At 47.7% G+C, this 18,951-nt stretch overlaps 1 protein-coding gene across 3 annotated transcripts; it reads right to left on the minus strand.

Annotated features, from left to right (window-relative positions):
• Positions 1-6,568: 6,568 nt before the first annotated feature.
• Positions 6,569-18,545, minus strand: LOC125445301 (pleckstrin homology domain-containing family A member 4-like). Of its 3 annotated transcripts, none has more exons than XM_048518310.1 (7): positions 18,441-18,545; positions 15,816-15,968; positions 14,782-14,923; positions 12,216-12,271; positions 11,105-11,266; positions 9,527-9,689; positions 6,569-8,144 (listed from the first exon to the last, which is right to left on the minus strand). In XM_048518310.1, exons 1-7 carry the CDS (start codon positions 18,477-18,479, stop codon positions 7,549-7,551), a joined length of 1,311 nt encoding a protein of 436 aa, XP_048374267.1. In that variant the 5' UTR covers positions 18,480-18,545; the 3' UTR covers positions 6,569-7,548. The 3 variants fall into 3 exon arrangements, with proteins under 3 accessions (XP_048374267.1, XP_048374268.1, XP_048374269.1); XM_048518311.1 differs by having other exon boundaries at positions 15,816-15,965; positions 18,441-18,541; XM_048518312.1 differs by lacking the exon at positions 15,816-15,968 and having other exon boundaries at positions 18,441-18,543.
• Positions 18,546-18,951: the final 406 nt, after the last annotated feature.

An 18,951-nucleotide genomic window follows, 5' to 3' on the forward strand; every position in this document is an offset into this window, starting at 1 on the left:
TTAGAATTTAATATACAAATCTCTTTCTGTATAAAACAGCAACAAGTATATATACTAAATAGATAGACCAAAATTGAACTGAATTAAATGTATTAGATTATATGTATCCTAGCTGGAAGTATGTAAGTTTAAAAACTGTAATGTATAAGTTAGAATGAGTTGTTTTTAAATGGATAGATTTTTTCATGTAATAACTTTATGTAAAAACTTATATGCAACCATTTCTGTTAATCCTGTAATAACTGAAATTCAAATTGTCAATCTTTCTTATCCAATAAAATTATCAATTAAAAAAATAAAAAAAATAAATCAGAGCCCATCTTTGTTTGATCAACTTACAAATGGACTGTAGCCTAAATGAACTTTTAGTTTTAATGAGCCTCTCACTCCATAGCTCTTCACCAAATAACAAGAAAAATGGAAGAACGAGAGCAGAAGGTGGCCAGAGAGGTTTTTGTCATGCATGAGTTTACTGGATTGCAGTAAAACAATTTGAACATCCAAAGTGGAGGGGAAGGGTGGCGGTTAATGGCTTTTCCTGTTATTCATTTAACCTATAATTTCAGCTGGGGTTCGATGGATCAGCCTTGTAACTCTCTATATAAGCATGAAGTATAATATGCTCTGATTAACCCACTCATAATTAAAAAGAGGTTTGAGTGACACTAATACTGTTTTAATGTGATAGGCTTCCTTTTCGTCCACTCAGATGTTTTTGATGTCTTTGCCCTCCAGTCGGTGAACCCAGAAGGGACTGAATATTGTTGTCTATCTTCCCCTGGAGGAGCAGATCTTTTCCAGTTGCTTGTACTATTGACTTCTGACATCTATTTTATGAAAATAATTGTAGGCTGTCATTGTTTAATTGGGGGTTTCGTTCTCTTTTTTAATGAACCGTTTTCATGCTGCTTTATAATATTCGTAATGTAAACTTTGTAAAGCCGCCTCAGGAAATATCTTAATAGAGGGAACGTATCCGTCTATTTTAAACAAATCAGACCGGCACAGGTTCTAGACTCACCTTCGGATGGTTTTGAACAGAAGACCACATTGGCTCCCTGGCGAACTGGAGGACGAGGAAAAAAAGGAACACAAGACGGAACTCAACGGTTTGATTCACTCACCAAGATGGACATCAAGAGATTCCTGCCTTTCCTCGCTGTTGGGTCTTCAACCTTTCAAAAAAAACTACCCACAGACACTTTGAGGGAAAACTATTTCTTTTCCGTCTCGGGAAGGGCCACTTTCTGCAAGCCGATCTTCTCCCCCAAACTGTCCCTGATGGTGAAAGGAGTCAGGCCCCCATCCCCACAAAGTCTTCCACGAAGATAGTTTCACTGAGTGGGAAGCTGCCATGGTCTGCAGCAGGAGAAGACCTGAGTCCAGGAGCACCTTAAAGTCCAGCAAGATTTTCAGGAATAAGCATCAAGGACTTTGGCCCCTTCCGCACACGCAAAATAATGTGTTTTCAAACCACTTTCACAATTGTTTGTAAGTGGATTTTGCTATTCCGCACAGCTTCAAAGAGCACTGAAAGCAGTTTGAAAGTGCATTATTCTGCATGTGCGGAATGAGCCTTTGACTCTCAAATGCTTCCACCCTGAAAATCATGTTGGTCTTTTTGGTACTACTGGATTCAGATCTTGCTTCCCCCAAACCCTGTTTCTTGTATATGTGACACAATCCATTTCCTCATTATTTCATCCACTGACTTCTTTCAATAACGCAGACCTACAACTTGCTCCAGGACTAAGCCTGGAGACTAGAAAGAGATGCTTGGGACTCTTTCTTTTCATGGCCTGTGAACTCACACATCCCCAGAATTTGTCAGAAAATCTTGGGAGCCCAAAGGAAACTTCACTGTGGTTTAATTAGAAAGCAGTATGCAAAATCATCACTGCAAATATGCTGAGTTTGTTATTATATACAGATAATTTTTCTTGATGCTGAATGTTCATTTTTTCAAAGTGTGTCACACAGAACTCTACATTTTAAATTGCCTTTTTTTCTTTACAGTAGAATTAATGCTTTCTAACAGCACCTTTCCCTGATAGTACATCTACTTTAGGGGGGAAAAAACACCCTTCCTTACTTCACCCTGATGGCCACCACCCCCCCCCCCCAAAAAAAACCCATACCCAAGGGACAATCTCTTCTGCCCATGCTCATAGGCAATGCCTCAGCAGTGGTTGGAAAACAAGGCCACCATGGAAGCTTGCTGAGTGACCTTGGGGCCAGTCATACACTCTCTGGCTAGCCTACCTCACAAGGTCATTGTTGGGAGGGGAAAATGGAAAATGTGGTAATGCTGAAGCCACTTTGGATCCAAGTTGGGAGGGAAAGCGGGGTATAAATGAAGCGAAGAAATAAAACAATGAAAGAATCTTTGCTGACTCATCTCAAAGGGCCATCCAAACCATTATCTTCTTTCCCTACCAGCACCTTTCCCTGATAGTACATCTACTCTAGTGGGAAAAAACTAAGCCTTCCTTACTTCACCTTGATGGCCACCCCCCCCCCCCCCCAAGAAACCCACACCCAAGGGACAATCTCTTCTGCCCATGCTCGTGGGTAATACCCCAGCAGTGGTAGGAGGACAAGCCCACCATGGAAGCTTGCTGAGTGACCTTGTGGCCGGTCATACCCCCCTGGTCACCGGTGGGAGATGGGGACAAGGCTACTAGATCCAGGTTCAGAAAGTCCTGGGAATTTGGGATGGAGCCCAGGAAGGTCAATGGGGTAAAATGCCGCAAACCCCACCTTCCAAAGCATCTGTTTTCTTTAGGGGAACTGATCTGTGTCGTTTGGAGATGTGCTGTAATTCCAAGGATCCCCAGGTCCCGCCTGGACGTTGGCATCCCTACCCAATGCCTCCTGCCCCAGGCTGACAGTCCCAGTATCAAAAAGTGCATCTGTGGATTCTAGCAGACACTTTTTGAAGAGTATGACAACAGGTTGAAATTCAGCAGGTGCAGAGAGAGTGGGGGGGAGACAGGAGAGAACTATAATTTCCTATTACTGTTAATAGCGCCAGGAAGAGTTTTGTGGCACAACAATGACTAAATAAAAGTCTCTGTCCTCAAGACCTTATGCTGGAAGGTAGTACTACCTGAGTCCTTTTTGTGATTTCTGGACAAACGTGCCTCTGAGGATATAAACAGCGTTTTCTGCTCTCTCCCAATTTCTCTCCACCCCACATTAGAGGAGCAACACTTCCTGGCAGGCTTGGTCCCGGCACCCGTTGGCACCAATTGCCCTCTCCTCCATCCCCAGTTCTTTCCATCCTTACCAAATTCTCTCACGATGGCCAGACCAATGCCAGAGGTGCCACCGGTCACGATCACCACCTTGCTTGGAGTAACGCAGCTGTGGCCATGCATCTCCGCCCGTTTACCTCAATATATCTTAATATAGATAACATCCACGAAATCCATTGTATATATAGACTCTTGGGTGGATCAATGGAACGGCTTAATTGTTGGGAGGAGGGCTTGTGACTCCCTTGCTAAGAGTAGGTTGTGGGACATAAAAATTATTCGTTTCAGAACTGGGAGAAGGAAGCTTTTTTTGAAGAACCTATATTTACCGCCACTGATGGGTTAATTGACAAAAAGCCCTACAGTGAAGGAGCTGTAGGCAGGGGATTAAAAGAAAGCAGGTCTCATTAGATTCCGCATTGATAATCTTGCTGATGAAGATATTTCTTCTGGTACAAGAGCGGTGGGGTGCGCCCTCCCACACATCAACGCTTTATTAAAATCGCTTCCTCAAGGAAATGTTTGCCCCCGTAGCATCTCTTCACATTCAATTACACTTCTCCTCCTCTGGGCCCTCCCTACTAGAGTCGGTATACAAGTGTGGTCTTCAGTACTTGGACTGTGGTTTTGGAAACACTGTGGGCTGGGCCGGATTCTGAAAGGAAACAGATTCAAGTCTGGAAATTCCTTAGAGGCCATCATTGTGGGAGGGTTCTCTGAGGAGAAATTTATTGACTGCTATGAATGGCACAATTTATGAATGGAGCTGGCCTGCAGTGAGGGAGCCGGTCTTTATTCCAAAGACATTCTCCATTTCCAGAGCTCGCTTGAGGAGCAGCAGTGGCGTAGGAGGTTAAGAGCTCGTGTATCTAATCTGGAGGAACCGGGTTTGATTCCTAGCTCTGCCGCCTGAGCTGTGGAGCCTTATCTGGGGAATTCAGATTAGCCTGTGCCCTCCCACACACGCCAGCTGGGTGACCTTGGGCTAGTCACAGCTTCTCGGAGCTCTCTCAGCCCCACCTACCTCATGGGGTGTTTGTTGTTGTGAGGGGGGAAGGGCTAGGAGATTGTCAGCCCCTTTGAGTCTCCTGCAGGAGAGACAAGGGGGATATAAATCCAAACTCTTCTTCTTCTTCTTCTTCTTGACCAAAGGAAATGCAAGTCTCAAGTGTTTTCTCTGTAATTATCTCCCCCTGCCCCCCTCACTCACTCACCCCCTGCCACTCAAAGAAACTGGTAATTTCCTCAGATATCATGGTGTTTCTCAGACTCCCTTTCTCAAGTCACATCCTGCTCAAGAGTAATCCACCTGCCGATTATTGTTTACCTGCGAACCTGAGCTCTAGCTGTCCCCCGTGGCATCTCCTCCCTGGGCTTTTTGTGGACATGTTTGTCACCGAAAGCAAGCAAAACCAAGGCAGAACAAGACAGGTGGAACAGGAATCTTGTCACCAGAAAGGCCAAGACCAGAAGATGGATAACATGAAGGCTTTATTGAGTATATAACAACTTGGAACTTATTTCACAAGGGAAGGCAGCAGTAGCGACGGATAAAAAGCGAGAGGTGGCAGCTACATTCCTCACGGCTTGAGTCCCTGCTCATTCACGAACTCATACAGAGATCTCACCCTGAGTTGAGATGAAGCTGTGTGAAGACTGCTGTTCAGAGATCCCTCCTTCAGCCTGTTTGGTTTCGATGTCCCTGAACTGTTTGCTCACGAGTATTTTTTTCCTTTCCCAGTTTTGATTTCCCTGCATTATTGGCTAAATCCAAGTCCCTAGGGAAGTGAGGGTGGGGTTGTCTGAATGAAACTGGGGCAGCTAGGTTGCAGGATGGGTCCCTTTCAGAACCATATCGCAACAGAGCCAACCAATGTCCCTAGAGATGCCTGAAGGAGGGAACCCTCTGCGTTGTTTTTCAATATCTGCAGTCCCCTTCCTAACCCTCCGCTTTTTTCTAGGGCCCCTTCCGCACATGCAGAATAACGCACATTCAATCCACTTTCGCAATTGTTTGCAAGTGGATTTTGCTGTTCCGCACAGTAAAATCCAGCTTCAAAGTGGATTGAAAGTGCATTATTCTGCATGTGGAGAAGGGGCCTAAATTTGTCAAGCCCTGGCCTTCACTTTTCTCCACCACCAAACCCAAACCCTTACAGTGTACATATTCTCTTCCTGTATCACCTCCTCTGATTTTCTCTCCTCCCATTCATTTCTCCCTCTCTTTTCTCTGCGCTTCAGTGTATGCGTGATTTATTCCAAAACATCTACAAACGCTTTCGATTTCAACAACATATTCTTATTGGGTTTCATTAACATATTCAACAGGCATGAACCTTCACGCCTTGTTCCTTCCACACGCTCGCTCGGACAAACATTCTGTAACTGTCCTGACCCTTGTTCCTGAACTATCAAAAGATACTCAATATATTTCCCCCCCAACAATCCGCATCAGTTACCTTCAAGTCAGCCAGAAGGAGAATTTGCATTCTTTCTAATGTCCATGAGGGGAAACAATTATTCATTCACAATCTGAGAACATTTACTCTTTTTTTTTAAGGATATGATCAATTAAACTGTCTTGAGAGGATTCAACATGTCTGAGTAGGGCATCCAGGACAACAAATTAATTAAACCCCCAAGCCAAAAAATGCAGTTGGTCTAGCCCTGGGCAGACATACCTTCACGCAGTACTTTTCTCAGACTTTTTACCTTGAGTGCTTTATTTGCTCTTTCCCACAATACTAGAACCAGGGGGCATTCATTGAAAATGCTGGGGGGGGGGGGGGATTAGGACTAATAAAAGGAAACACTTCTTCACGCAACGTGTGATTGGTGTTTGGAATATGCTGCCACAGGAGGTGGCGATGGCCACTAACCTGGACAGCTTTAAAAAGGGCTTGGACAGATTTGTGGAAGTTGATCTATGGCTACCAGGCTTGATCCCTCTCCCATGATCTCCAGATTGCAAATGCCTTAGCAGACCAGGTGCTCAGGAGCAGCAGCAGCAGCAGAAGGCCATTGCTTTCACATCCTGCATGTGAGCTCCCAAAGGTGGGCCACTGCGAGTAGCAGAGTGTTGGACTAGATGGACTCTGGTCTGATCCAGCTGGCTTGTTCTTATGTTCTTATTCTCTTCTCTAGGGGGAACTGCTGTATTAGCATCAACAGCCCCCATGTATAACTGATGGAAATTGGCAATCCTTGCAGGAGACAAGAACTGCGGAACCCTTTGCACATACTTACAAATAGCCACTCACCTAGTCACCCATGGTGATTAATAACTGCCTTTAGGTAATAGGCAGGGGGGGTTTAGAGGTAGGGGGGTCGTCTGCTGGAGACATGTTTTCCTCCCCCCTGCAGGTCATTCACCTGCTACGTACAAATAAGATCAGCATTTATGGTTGGGAACACTTTTTAAAGTTTTGTGTGCTCCAGTAAATTGCATTAGCAGAATCAGCCTGTAAGAAGAAGCGGAGAGAAGGTCTCCAGTTCAAATTATGCCTCTTCTAAGACCTCATTCGGGGTCCTGAAGTAGACCACGCTTTCTCAGCTTCCCGCCATCCACAAAATGGGGAATGATAATACTGGCCCACCTTACAAGACTGCTGTAAGGATTCTGAACACAATAATGCATGTGACGCATTTTGAACACTTAAAGCTCTATATATGTTTGTTGTGAGGGGGGAAGGGCAAGGAGATTGTGAGCCCCTTTGAGTCTCCTGCAGGAGAGAAAGGGGGGATATAAATCCAAACTCTTCTTCTTCTTCTTCTTCTATATAAATATTATTATTATTATTATTATTACCCAAGCAGTAACATATACCTCAGGAAAAGGCCTGAACGGATGCAAAGGTGGGAATTATTAAAAAGCAGGAATATCAGTGTTTGGAGGCACGTACCCAGTTGAGTGAACACACTTTGCCCAGTAAAACATGGTTCTACACTTGGGTGTGCAAATTAGTATGATAGCAATAGGCTAGTATTGCGTCCCTGTGGATAAATGCACATTCCTTAATAAACGGGGTGTTCTGTGTGCTTTAACATCAATATTTGCGCATATGCGGACATCACAAGGTTTCCAAGACTGTATCCAGATCCTTGAGATTGAAACCAAGAGCTTTAAGGCAAAGCTACGAGGTCATGAACCCTTCGGAGGATATGAGCGCTCTGTCAGATGGCCGACTGTATGGGCCTCGTACCTGTTCTTTCACCGTGTTTCTGTTAGACGGGGAAAGTTGCCGGAGGCATCAGGGCCCATTTCTGTGTTCCTGCCACCTGCACGCTGGCTCTAAAAACTGGATTTCACCAGCGTGACCTTGATAGGGTGTGCAGTCTCATGAACGTACGCCACCACCTGATGGGACTTCTTCTCCCCTCTCCAACCAAGGCACTTGCCATTGCTTGGGCCCTGCTTGTTTGCAAGGCTTTGCTCATGTGCCCACACTTCACAGTCCCAAAACGGAGGTGAATCCCAATTGGCTGTTCTGGAGGCAGAGAAGTTCCGATTGGTTGACGGAGGCAACGGCGCGACCCAAGTCGGACTCTTTAGAGACCGCTGGTTGGTCGATTCTGGGTGGTGCGACGTGGCCTTTGGAACCTTGGAGTGTGAAGACACCTGATTGGCCTCCTCCGGGGGTGGCGATGGCCAACTGGAAGTTTCTGGAGCACATGATGCGTGATTGGGCGTCTGGGATGAAGGCAGTGTGCGATTGGCCGCTTGGGAGTCGCAGCAGCTTAGGTTCTGAGTAGTCGCTTGGTTGTACTTGGATGCCACGGTGTTGAGTTCTAGTTCATCAGAGTTACTGTCGCTGGGGAGGTGATGATGGTCCAGACCGTCACGCGACCCAGGAATGTTGTCTAAGGAGGAGTGGGAACTGGTCCTTCCTGCAGAGGAGGAAACGGGATTAGAAACCACTGTTGACCACCCTGAGTTCTGAGGACAACAAATGGGATATCTTCCCGAGGAATTTGCAAACTGATGACTGATTCATAGGGGCCTCGAAGGCCCCAAACTGAAACCCTGAGCTGCCCAAGAGTTTCACAGTCCCACTCATATTCCTCAAGCATAGGACTAGCTTCTGCTTTAAAATGTCAAGCACAATCTTACTAAGATAGAAGAAGAAGAAGAAGAAGAAGAAGAAGAAGAAGAGGAAGAGGAGGAGGAGGAGGAGGAGAAGGAGAAAGAGAAGGAGAAGGAGAAGAAGAAGAGGAGGAAGAGGAGGAGGAGGAGGAGGAGGAGGAGGAGGAGGAGAAGGAGTGTGTGGGAGTGGACAGGCTAATCTGAATCCCCCAGATAAGCCTCCACAGCTCACACAGCAGAGCGGGGAATCAAACCCGGTTCCTCCAGATTAGAATACACCTGCTCTTAACCTCCTACGCCACTGCTGCTCCTAGAATCAAACAACACCCCCTCCGGCCCATTTCAGGTCAGGGAAACAGCACAGTGGCAGGCAGACTGATGCCCTTCCTCCCAAACCAAATCAGGCTCCTGTGGTACATTGGTTCCCAGCGGCAGGCATTTGACTGACAAAAGCTGCTGACCTCCAGGTGATGCTTGGGGTTCTCCAGGAATTACAACTGATCTGCAGACTATGGCAATCAGTTCCCCAGGAGGAAATGGCGGCTTTGGAAGGCGGGATCAATGGCATCAGATTCCCACTGAGTTTCCTCTTGAAACTCCCCCGTCCCTTTCGAAAAAAAATCTCCAGGAATTTCCCAAGTTGCAGGTGCCAATCCCTCCTGACAGCAGCAGCAGCAGAAGAAGAGGTAGAAGAGGAAGAGGAGGAAGAGAAGGAGGAGGAGGAGTTTGGATTTATACCCCATCTTTCTCTCCTATAAGGAGACTCAAGGTGGCTTATAAGTTCCTTTCCCTTCCTCTCCCCACAACAGACACCTTGTGAGGTAGGTGGGGCTCTGAGAGAACTGTGACTGGCCCAAGGTCACCCAGCAGGAATATGTAGGAGTGCGGAAACACATCTGGTTCACCAGATAAGCCTCTGCCACTCAGGTGGAGGAGTGGGGAATCAAACCCGGTTCTCCAGATTAGAATCCACCTGCTCTTGACCACTACGCCACACTGATGGGAATTAGAGTTGGGGAGCAGGGGAGAATGGGAATATTACGTCTTGTTTGGCTCGGTTAAGCCATGCAATGTGAAGGCAGAGTTCAGTCGCTAGTGGTGAGACATCCCCCAGAGAACCCCGGTGCCCGACCATCCTCATTCGGAGGTCCCCCCCCCCCCATATCCTGCGTGCCTCTCCTAGTACCTGTGATGCGTTTCCCTCGCTGCGAAGCCTCTGCTGCCAACGCATAGGAAAGCTGGATTACTCTCTGTCGCTCCCATTCAGGGGTCGGGGGGTATCGAGGCTTGGATCCCCCAGTCTGAACGCCCTCTTTGGGTGATGGCTCAGGGGGGGTGTTGGGGAGGGGCTGAAGGAGAGATTAAATCACTTGGAGGGGGTGGGGAATGAACAAAGAAGACAGTTCTATCCCTTCACACACACACACACCCCTTTGTTACAAACAGCAATAAAGATCCTCCTCGTGATTTTAAAGATCTGAATTATTGTTTTAGCATAATCATCTCCACAGATAAAACCAGAGGTGGGATCCAGCAGGTTCTCACAGGTTCCCGAGAGTAGATTACTAATTATTTGTGTGTGTGTGCGGGGGGGTTACTAATTGAGTGATTTTGCCACGTGATTTTTTTTTTTTTGCCTTAGTTGCGCCCCTCCCTCTCAGCAGTAGCACGCAGAACTTGAAGCAGTCTAGCAGGAGGTGCACCGGCGTGCGTAGCAGCCTGCGCCTGCGTACATTCATTTCCCTCCCAAGGACCGGCGCAGCGGCTGTGTCCTTGCAACAGCCCCGCCCAGGAATGCCCTGCCCCCAGAATGCCCGGCCACGCCCCCCGGCGTGCCACGCCCAGCCCCATTGGCGCTACGCCACAGTTTGAATCCCACCACCGTGGGAACCTGTTACTAAAATTTTTGGATCCCACCACTGGTAAAACTGCAGGGATCTGGGCTCCCCTGACCCTCCTAGGTCAAAACCAATATATCCCGATTAATAATTGTAAGAGTCTTGTGATCTCACCAACCCCATTCCTGTTCCTGAGGATCTAGGACAGGGGTGGGCAACTATGCCCCTCCAGATGTTCATGGACTACAATTTCCATCAGCCCCTGCCAGCATGGCCAATTGGCTATTCTGGCAGGGGCTGATGGGAATTGAAGTCCACGAACATCTGGAGTCCCTGATCTAGGACTATGAGGTCTAAAGGTAAAGGTAAAGTTTCCCCTTTGTCGTATCCAACCCTGGGTATCCAACCCTGCAAGCAGTGATTTCACAGGCAAGCCGTTTTTGCGGGGTAGTTTGCCATTGCTGTTCTTTACTCCCTAGCTATGAGCTAGGTACTCATTTACCAACCAAGAAATGGATGGATGGCTGAGTTGACCATGAGCCAGCTGCCAGGATATCTGACCCACAGGGGGCTCGAACTCCTGACCGTGTGAGTGGCAGGGCAAGCACTTAACCACTACGCCACATGGCTCCTCTGAGCTCTACTTTTCCTATTACTTAAATTATTATACTTCCCCTCGCCCTTTCAAAGAACAGTCCGGTTTAACCCCCGCCCTCCCGCCCAGCCAGAGAGACCCAGGGGCCACGCCAATCCTTCGCCAGTGTTCACTAGAAACCATCCCCCTCCCAGGTATCCTATCTTCCCTCCTTCCTCTGACAAGCGGGTGAAGGACTTGAGGCCCCCTTACAACACTCGGCAGAGAACTGCACGCTTTTGCCCTCTCTCCAAAATTCAGACTCCCCCTCTTCACAAGGCTGTACACCCACCCGGCTAGACCCCCGCTTGAGAGAGTCTCGCCAGTGACCCAAAGGGTTGGTTTGGGCGGCTTCTGATTTCCTTTGCGCTTCTTGGTTCCGCTGCATCCTGTCGAGCTGTTCCTGGGCGCTCATGCGGGGGCGGCGAGGGGTGGTTGTGTCAGGGGAGGCCACCTAAAAGGAGTGGGAGGAAAAAGTCACTGCCGCCATCAATCCCTAAATCCTACTCTCCCAACAGAGTTTGGGTTCCCGGTTTATCAGCGGCTGTTACGCCACTGCTTAGTCATGCTGGCATTCTGCAACAGCTCTTTTGGCTTGAGTTTGAGGTGTGAAATTTACCCTCCTTTGGTCCTTGGTGGCTTGGTGGAAATCCCTCACATTCCTTCCAGCCCTACCAGCAGTCCTTAAGCCTCAGCATCTTCCCTATTCCCAGCCCTCCAAACTCCAGACGTCTATACTTTGCTTCCTCTTGGACTGTCAGTGGATTCACTTTGCCCCTTGTCCTATTCAGAAGCTTATAGGAAATTAAAAGGTCAACTAATTGGATAGACAGTTCTCTACCCTATCCACCGCCCAGCCAAGAAAGCGTGTTCCCCACAGCATTTTTCTCTCTCTCCCCATTTGAGCGGGGCCACTTGGCACACTACCTGTATTGCTTAATGAAGCCCGTTCAAAGGGAGAGCCATATTAACAAAGCCAGGTTTAATGTTATGCCTTCTGCCTTGTTGCATAGCAGATCTAATAAACAAGAAAAGGCTAAAAGATTGTGCCTTATGTAACAACGGCTCCAAGTTGAGTCTCTGGCCCTGAATTACTACGCTGTCTCAGATTCAAGGAAATCAGATCCAAGTATGTGAATCTTACTCCTTTACATTTACCCCATCTCCCCGATTTAATTAGATTACACTACTTGTTGGACAACCCTGATCCTTCTCTCTGTATGATAGTGGCAGACTTTCTCCTGGAAATTACCAAACGCCAGTAGATTTCCTTCAACCTAACATTTATTTCCTGTTTTGTATATGCTTTTTAATCCGTTTTTATTATTGTTGTACTGTTGTCTATGCCAATAAAGGCTTGCTTGCTTACTTTGCTTCCTCTGATCCTCATAGGCCTTTCATACCTTAGCTCGGCTGTGGCTTCCACCTTCATAGAATATGTTGCTACGGCTTTCGCGGTCTATGCAGAAAAAAAGAGAAAACACTGGAGTGCCAATTTTGGTGCCTCCACCAGCTTTTACTTCTTTTGCTGCTTCTATCAGTCTCCAGGATGAGCCAGTAAGTCCCCAGTGCTCAGAAATCCCAGCCTGAATAGTGTTCTGTACTAATCGAGATGCATTCTGAAGAATCGGAGCAGGGCTGCATCCAGAAATGCCTTTAAGTCTGAGTTTATTGATCTTTAACCTGTCAGGAGTGGCACCCGCCCCCACCCACCCAACCTCAGACCAGGAGACCTCAGGAGACTCGTCTGGGCTACGGGCGAGAGCGCGACTGCTGACCTTCTATGTATCCACACCTGTCATATGTTAATGGGCCTTTTGTTCTTTCAATGCACTGTAGGTAACTAGTGCACCTCTGTTGTGGGCTCTGGAAGGGAGGAGGGAGGAATGGAGGCAGCGGGGCACAGCCTGACAGGAGACTATTGCTATGGCCTTGGAATGCTTGCTTTCAAAAACAGAGTCTTTCACACCTCGTTGTTCCCACGTTCTATGAGAAGGAGGGAGGGGGGAGACGGGAGGAATGAGTAAGGGATAAATATTGCTGTCAAAGCCAGAGTCCCCAGAACTGGCTTTCTGAAGCTGAGCACCTGTTGCCAACCCAATAAAGACTTCTGATTCCAGATCTAGAGTCTGCTTTTTGAACCTGGGTCCAGGCCCTTCCCCACATGCAGAATAATGCACTTTCAATCCACTTTCAAGCAATTACTCAGTGGTGGGATCCAAAAATTTTAGTAACAGGTTCCCATGGTGGAGGGATTCAAACTGTGGCGTAGCGCCAATGGGGCTGGGCGGGGCACGACGGGGGTGTGGCCGGGCATTCTGGGGGCTGGGCATTCCTGGGCGGAGCTGTGGCAAGGACGCAGCCGCTGCGCCTATCCTTGGGCGGGAAACGAATGCACGCAGGCGCAGGCTGCCACGCACGCCGGTGCACCTCCTGCTAGACTGCTTCAAGTTCTGCGCGCTACTGCTGAGAGGAGGGGCGTAACTAAGGCAAAAATCATGTGGCCCCCTCTCGGCACACACAAATAATTAGTAACCTACTCTCGGGAACCTGTGAGAACCTGCTGGATCCCACCTCTGGATTTACTATTCCGCACAGCTGCAAAGTTCATTGAAAGTGGATTGAAAGTGCATCATTCTGCATGTGCAGAAGGGGCCATATCTTCATGCAGCTCAAATCTGGCTCCTTTCTCATACCCTCAACGCATCTGACAGGCATGCAGATCAGCGAATCAAAAGGTTTTGTTAGGGTGTGAAGCTGGGGGAGGGGGGGTATGCAGCCTTGCACCCGTATCTCTTCCAAACCCCAACTAACAACCCTATAAGAAACCCTTTCCAACGATGCAGGGTTTTTAAGGCAAGATACAACGATTATAATAATCAGCTAATTCAATACAATCAGCCAAATAAGAACATAAGAACTAGCCTGCTGGATCAGACCAGAGTCCATCTAGTCCAACACTCTGCTACTCGCAGTGGCCCACCAGGTGCCTTTGGGAGCTCACGTGCAGGATGTGAAAGCAACAGCCTTCTGCTGCTGCTGCTGCTCCTGAGCACCTGGTCTGCTAAGGCATTTGCAATCTGAGATCAAGGAGGATCAAGATTGGTAGCCAGAGATCGACTTCTCCTCCATAAACCTGTCTAAGCCCCTTTTAAAGCTATCTAGGTTAGTGGCCATCACCACCTCCTGTGGCAGCATATTCCAAACACCAATCACACGTTGCGTGAAGAAGTCTTTCCTTTTATTAGTCCTAATTCTTCCCCCCAGCATTTTCAACGTATGCCCCCTGGTTCTAGTATTGTGAGAAAGAGAGAAAAATTTCTCTCTGTCAACATTTTCTACCCCATGCATAATTTTGTAGACTTCAATCATATCCCCCCTCAGACGTCTCCTCTCCAAACTAAAGAGTCCCAAACGCTGCAGCCTCTCCTCATAAGGAAGGTGCTCCAGTCCCTCAATCATCCTCGTTGCCCACATATCTTTGAACAAGCAGCCCAGGGCCTCTTTTCTCTCCCACGACAACGTTTAGAAAAGCAAAACACCCAACGTGAGGTTACTGTGTTGAAACAGCTTCCTTCTCCCGGGAAGGGAAAACAAATGGGGAAGAGATCCAAGCCCACAAGATTGCAATGTGTCGGTGGCAATGAAAGCCATTATTTGCTTGTATAAAGCCAAAGTTAAGTTTGTAAGATCGTTCTTATGTTGTCTTGCTTCTCTTTCAAAAAGCTCCTGAATTGCTGATGTCAGTTACTCCTGTATTTCTTCCTTACTGGAAGGACCCAAATCCCACCTGTGAGGTAATTAGGGCCCATCTAAACGTTTCAAAATCCTCGTGTCTGTTGGGCAATTTATCCTCTAATAACCACAAGGATTTTGTAACGTGGAAACTGGCCCAAAAATATCCCGGTCAGCCAACTTAAATGAAGCTCTGCCAGTGGGACCAAGGGGTAGTTTTCTCATCTTACCCACCTGAGACAACAGCCTCCGCTTCTCTCAAAGGACTCCTCATGTCAGTTTTCAGGGGCTCACTAGGGGAATTGTCCGGAGATTGCTGGGTCCTATCAGAAAGCCATAATGCCCTCTGATACCCTCTGCTGGAAGAAGATGGATTCTGAGGGCAGAGAACATAAATACATCAGTGTGGGGAACCACAGCACTGGGGCACTAACAAGGGCCAACGCATACATTTGGTCAGTGGTGGGATCCAAAAATTTTAGTAACAGGTTCCCTCGCCAGCCCCCTCCCTCAGCAAAGGGAGCAGAGGCGTACGTAGGCAAACCTGGTGAGACTGGTGAGATAAAAGGTACGAAAGGCTGAGAATCAATGAATTGCAGTACCTGAAAGGGATTAACCCAGTTCAGGGAGTTACATTATTGGTCGCAATTGCTGTATGGAACCTTCACGTTCAAAGGCAGTGTGCCTCTCGGGGAGGTGAGGGCGTGGAGATGGAAAAGCGGACCCAATTAGTAACCCCCTCTCGGCACACACAAATAATTAGTAACCCACTCTCGGGAACTGGTGAGAACCTGCTGGATCCCATCTCTGCATTTGGTTTGCTACAGCTGGGGTCTCCCAACCCAACTTTTAGACTCTCAGCCATGTCACACAGCTGGGAACTCATTTCACAGGTGCGAGGGCCCCAATGTAGATCAGAATTGTTGCACTGGGGCAACTGGAGGAGAAGGGGCTTCCGCCCTCCCCCCCTTGCTGTTTTCCCAGCTCGAAAGGGCCCTGGTAGCAAACAACAGCACCAGAGGCTGTTTCAGGTTCAGAAAATGGCACAGGAGGGACCTTTCTTCCTAACCCCTGCTGCTGTCCCCCAAAAAAATTAGGGTCCCAGGCAACTGGGAAATCAGTTCCCAGCAGCATATCATAACACTGATGGTCCAAAAGTCAAGTTGGAGAACCCAGATTCAATCTGTGAAAACTCTGAACATCTGGTTAAGGGCATCACTGCAGATAGGGGCAGACAGGGACGTTTTAACAGACACAAATACACTTACAGGCTGTTCTACTGGACTGATATTGTCCTGCTGCCTGCTTTCTGATTGGCTCACAGTCCTGCCAGGCTCCTGTGTGATGGCCACGTGGCTAGATGTGGCTTCGTGGTAGAAAAGGGGCGGTCCAGGAAGAGGAGGAGCCGTTTCGGACTCCTTCTGGTTTCCCAGCAAGAGAAAGCATCTGGTTAATGACACACCTACAGGGTTTTTTTTTCTGTAACGAAAACACTCAAAGCGGAATCCAAATGGATTGGGCAAGGGGCAGAAATGTTTATTCCTTTTGTGGAATGTGGGAAAGCAATGCTCCCAGCCCCTATAAATGTAAGAATCTGCCAACCAGTGGATTAAACGAAGGACCTAACTAACCGGTTTGGGCGTCTTAGTTGATAGTTCCATGGGAATGTCAACTCAATGCATGGCAGCTGTGAAAAAGGCAAACTCTATGCTGGGGATCATTAGGAAAGGAGTTGATAATAAAACTGCAAGGATTGTCATGCCCTTATATAAAGCAGTGGTGCGACCGCACTTGGAGTACCTCTGTTCAGTTCTGGTCGCCCCATCTCAACAAGGATATTGAAGAGATAGAAAAAGTGCAGAGAAGGGCAACGAGGATGATTGAGGGACTGGAGCACCTCCCTTATGAGGAGAGGCTGCAGCGTTTGGGACTCTTTAGTTTGGAGAGGAGACGTCTGAGGGGGGATATGATTGAAGTCTATAAAATTATGCATGGGGTAGAAAATGTTGACAGAGAGAAATTTTTCTCTCTTTCTCACAATACTAGAACCAGGGGGTATACATTGAAAATGCTGGGGGGAAGAATTAGGACTAATAAAAGGAAAGACTTCTTCACACAACGTGTGATTGGTGTTTGGAATATGCTGCCACAGGAGGTGGTGATGGCCACTAACCTGGATAGCTTTAAAAGGGGCTTGGATGGATTTATGGAGGAGAAGTCGATTTATGGCTACCAATCTTGATCCTCTTTGATCTGAGATTGCAAATGCCTTAACAGTCCAGGTGCTCAGGAGCAACAGCCGCAGAAGGCCATTGCTTTCACCTCCTGCAGGTGAGCTCCCAAAGGCACCTGGTGGGCCACTGCGAGTAGCAGAGAGCTGGACTAGATGGACTCTGGTCTGATCCAGCTGGCTTGTCACTTGAGTTGAAGGTTAAAATAATTCTTAATGGCTCATTGGTCCCAAAAGTTCTGCGTAATTCGAATACTGACACTAGGTCAATAAACTTTGGCTTCTTCCTCAGTAAGATGCTTAGATGATGCCTGGCAAGTTCTGTGGAGTGCCAACTAGGGAGGAACCCCTGATATGCGAACACTCTCAGACAAACCTTCTTCGTCTCTAGCACTAGCCGTTGGTCACATATGTTATTCCCAAGGGAAGGGACTTCCAGGTTTGAATTAAAACTACTGGAACCATGGATTTCCCTACATTGTAATGTTTTGGTAGAGTTCAGCCCAGCATTAATTGTCCTTAGCTCCTTGAATATAGCTGCCACGGTATCTGCCATAAAGGTACAGAAGTCAGAGAGAATCCCCAGTTCCATTGGTAGGGTGGCAGCATCATAATGAGTCAGGTCATTAGGCATGGAGGGAGACGGTGGAGGTGTAGTATCATTACCATACTCTCTATGGGCTGTCACCGCTTCGGCGGCTCCTTTTGAACTCTCTGCATTAAGGCCCTCTCTAATAGTCAGGGAACTGCTATCCGAGATTGAACTCTTCAGCATGTAGCTTGGGGCCTCTCCACATCCCAAGGGCTGGAACCGATTTTCTGTGGGGATTGTGAACTCCTCCTGGAGAGCCTGACTTTGCTCCACTGGCACTTGTGAGCAAAAGAAGTTGCCAATTTTTAATTGTTTGGAGCATGGATTGGGGCTAGTATCTTCCCTATCACGACAACGTTTCTTACAGCCCATCTCACAATAGGTTTAACTTGCTGTGCTACTAGAGGTTTTTATAATAGCAGCTTGTCAGCTCCTGCCTAGCTGGCTTGTCCTTATGTTCTTATGTTCTTAACCCAGTATCATGTTTCCAACCGTGTCTAGGCTTATGCCCATGGTCAGGCCATGAAAGCGATGACTACCCCTGATGACAGCTGTCTGGATTGACAGATATACTGCCTGGGAATGTGGAAGTTCTAATTAGCCATCCAGGTTACAAGCAGATAGACCTGTTCTCCTCAATAGGCTTCTCCTCCATGAATTTGCCCAGTCCCCTTTTAAAAGTAAGTCAGTCCTTGGCCACCATGTAGAAGAAAATTCTGCAACTTGATTCTGCGTTATGCACAGAAGATGGGGAGAGGTCACCCTCCACAGGATAAAGGACAGAAGGCACGAGACACTAAGACCCCTACCGCACATGCAGAATAATACACTTTCAATCCACTTTCAATGCACTTTGCATTCTGTGCGAAATAGACAATCCATTTGCAAACGATTGTGAAAGTAGATTGAAAGTGCATTATTCTGCGTGTGTGTGTGGGAGGGGGGTGCTAAAAGAAGCACAAACGGAGAGACCAGTACAACTTAAGGCCAAACCCTTAACTGGGCTGTGCTTTGGAAACAAATCAGGGTGATCACGCAGCCTTTTCTCATTGGTTTAGAAACGATCAATACCTCTTCTCCAGGGCAGGGCAGCATGGGATGGTGGTTCATTCCCAGATGAGCATCCAGAGCCGGAGTTGAGACTGGAGAGACCCCTGCAATGGGGAAAGCAAAAGCTATTCACAAGGGCTCCTGAACAGCCAGCATCCGCAAAAGATTCTCCCTGCTCAATGGAGCCTCCAGTTTCAGAGGCAGTCTACCGTACAGATGACTTTTCAGAGGCACTATGCCCACAGCAGCTGACCTTGTGTGGGCTGGCTGACATTCCCAGTGCCCAAAGAGCCCAGACACATCCACATGGGAGCAGCAGATGGGGTTTGTTGGAGGCAGGTTTCACCCTCCTGGGCTTGTTGCTTGATTCCATTAATCTACTGACCCAACTGTGAGCTGCATTTGACTCTGCCTGGTAAGGACCTGCCTACAACAAGCCTGCTGGATGGCCTTGGGCCAGTCTTGTTCTACCAGGCTGAATGAATGAATGAATGAATGAATGAATGAATGAATGAATGAATGAATGAATGAA

This window comes from Sphaerodactylus townsendi, linkage group LG15 (assembly GCF_021028975.2).
Source record: "Sphaerodactylus townsendi isolate TG3544 linkage group LG15, MPM_Stown_v2.3, whole genome shotgun sequence".
Taxonomy (NCBI): Eukaryota; Metazoa; Chordata; class Lepidosauria; order Squamata; family Sphaerodactylidae; genus Sphaerodactylus; species Sphaerodactylus townsendi.

Excerpts from the sequence above, each read along its gene's own strand:
- LOC125445301 (XM_048518310.1), bottom strand. The coding sequence starts at position 18,479 with ATGAACCACCATCCCATGCTGCCCTGCCCTGGAGAAGAG. Across the intron at positions 15,969-18,440 it reads TGCCCTGCCCTGGAGAAGAG|AAGGAGTCCGAAACGGCTCC; the intron begins GTATTGATCGTT and ends CTGGGAAACCAG. Across the intron at positions 11,267-12,215 it reads GAAGCCACAGCCGAGCTAAG|GTGGCCTCCCCTGACACAAC; the intron begins GTATGAAAGGCC and ends CACTCCTTTTAG.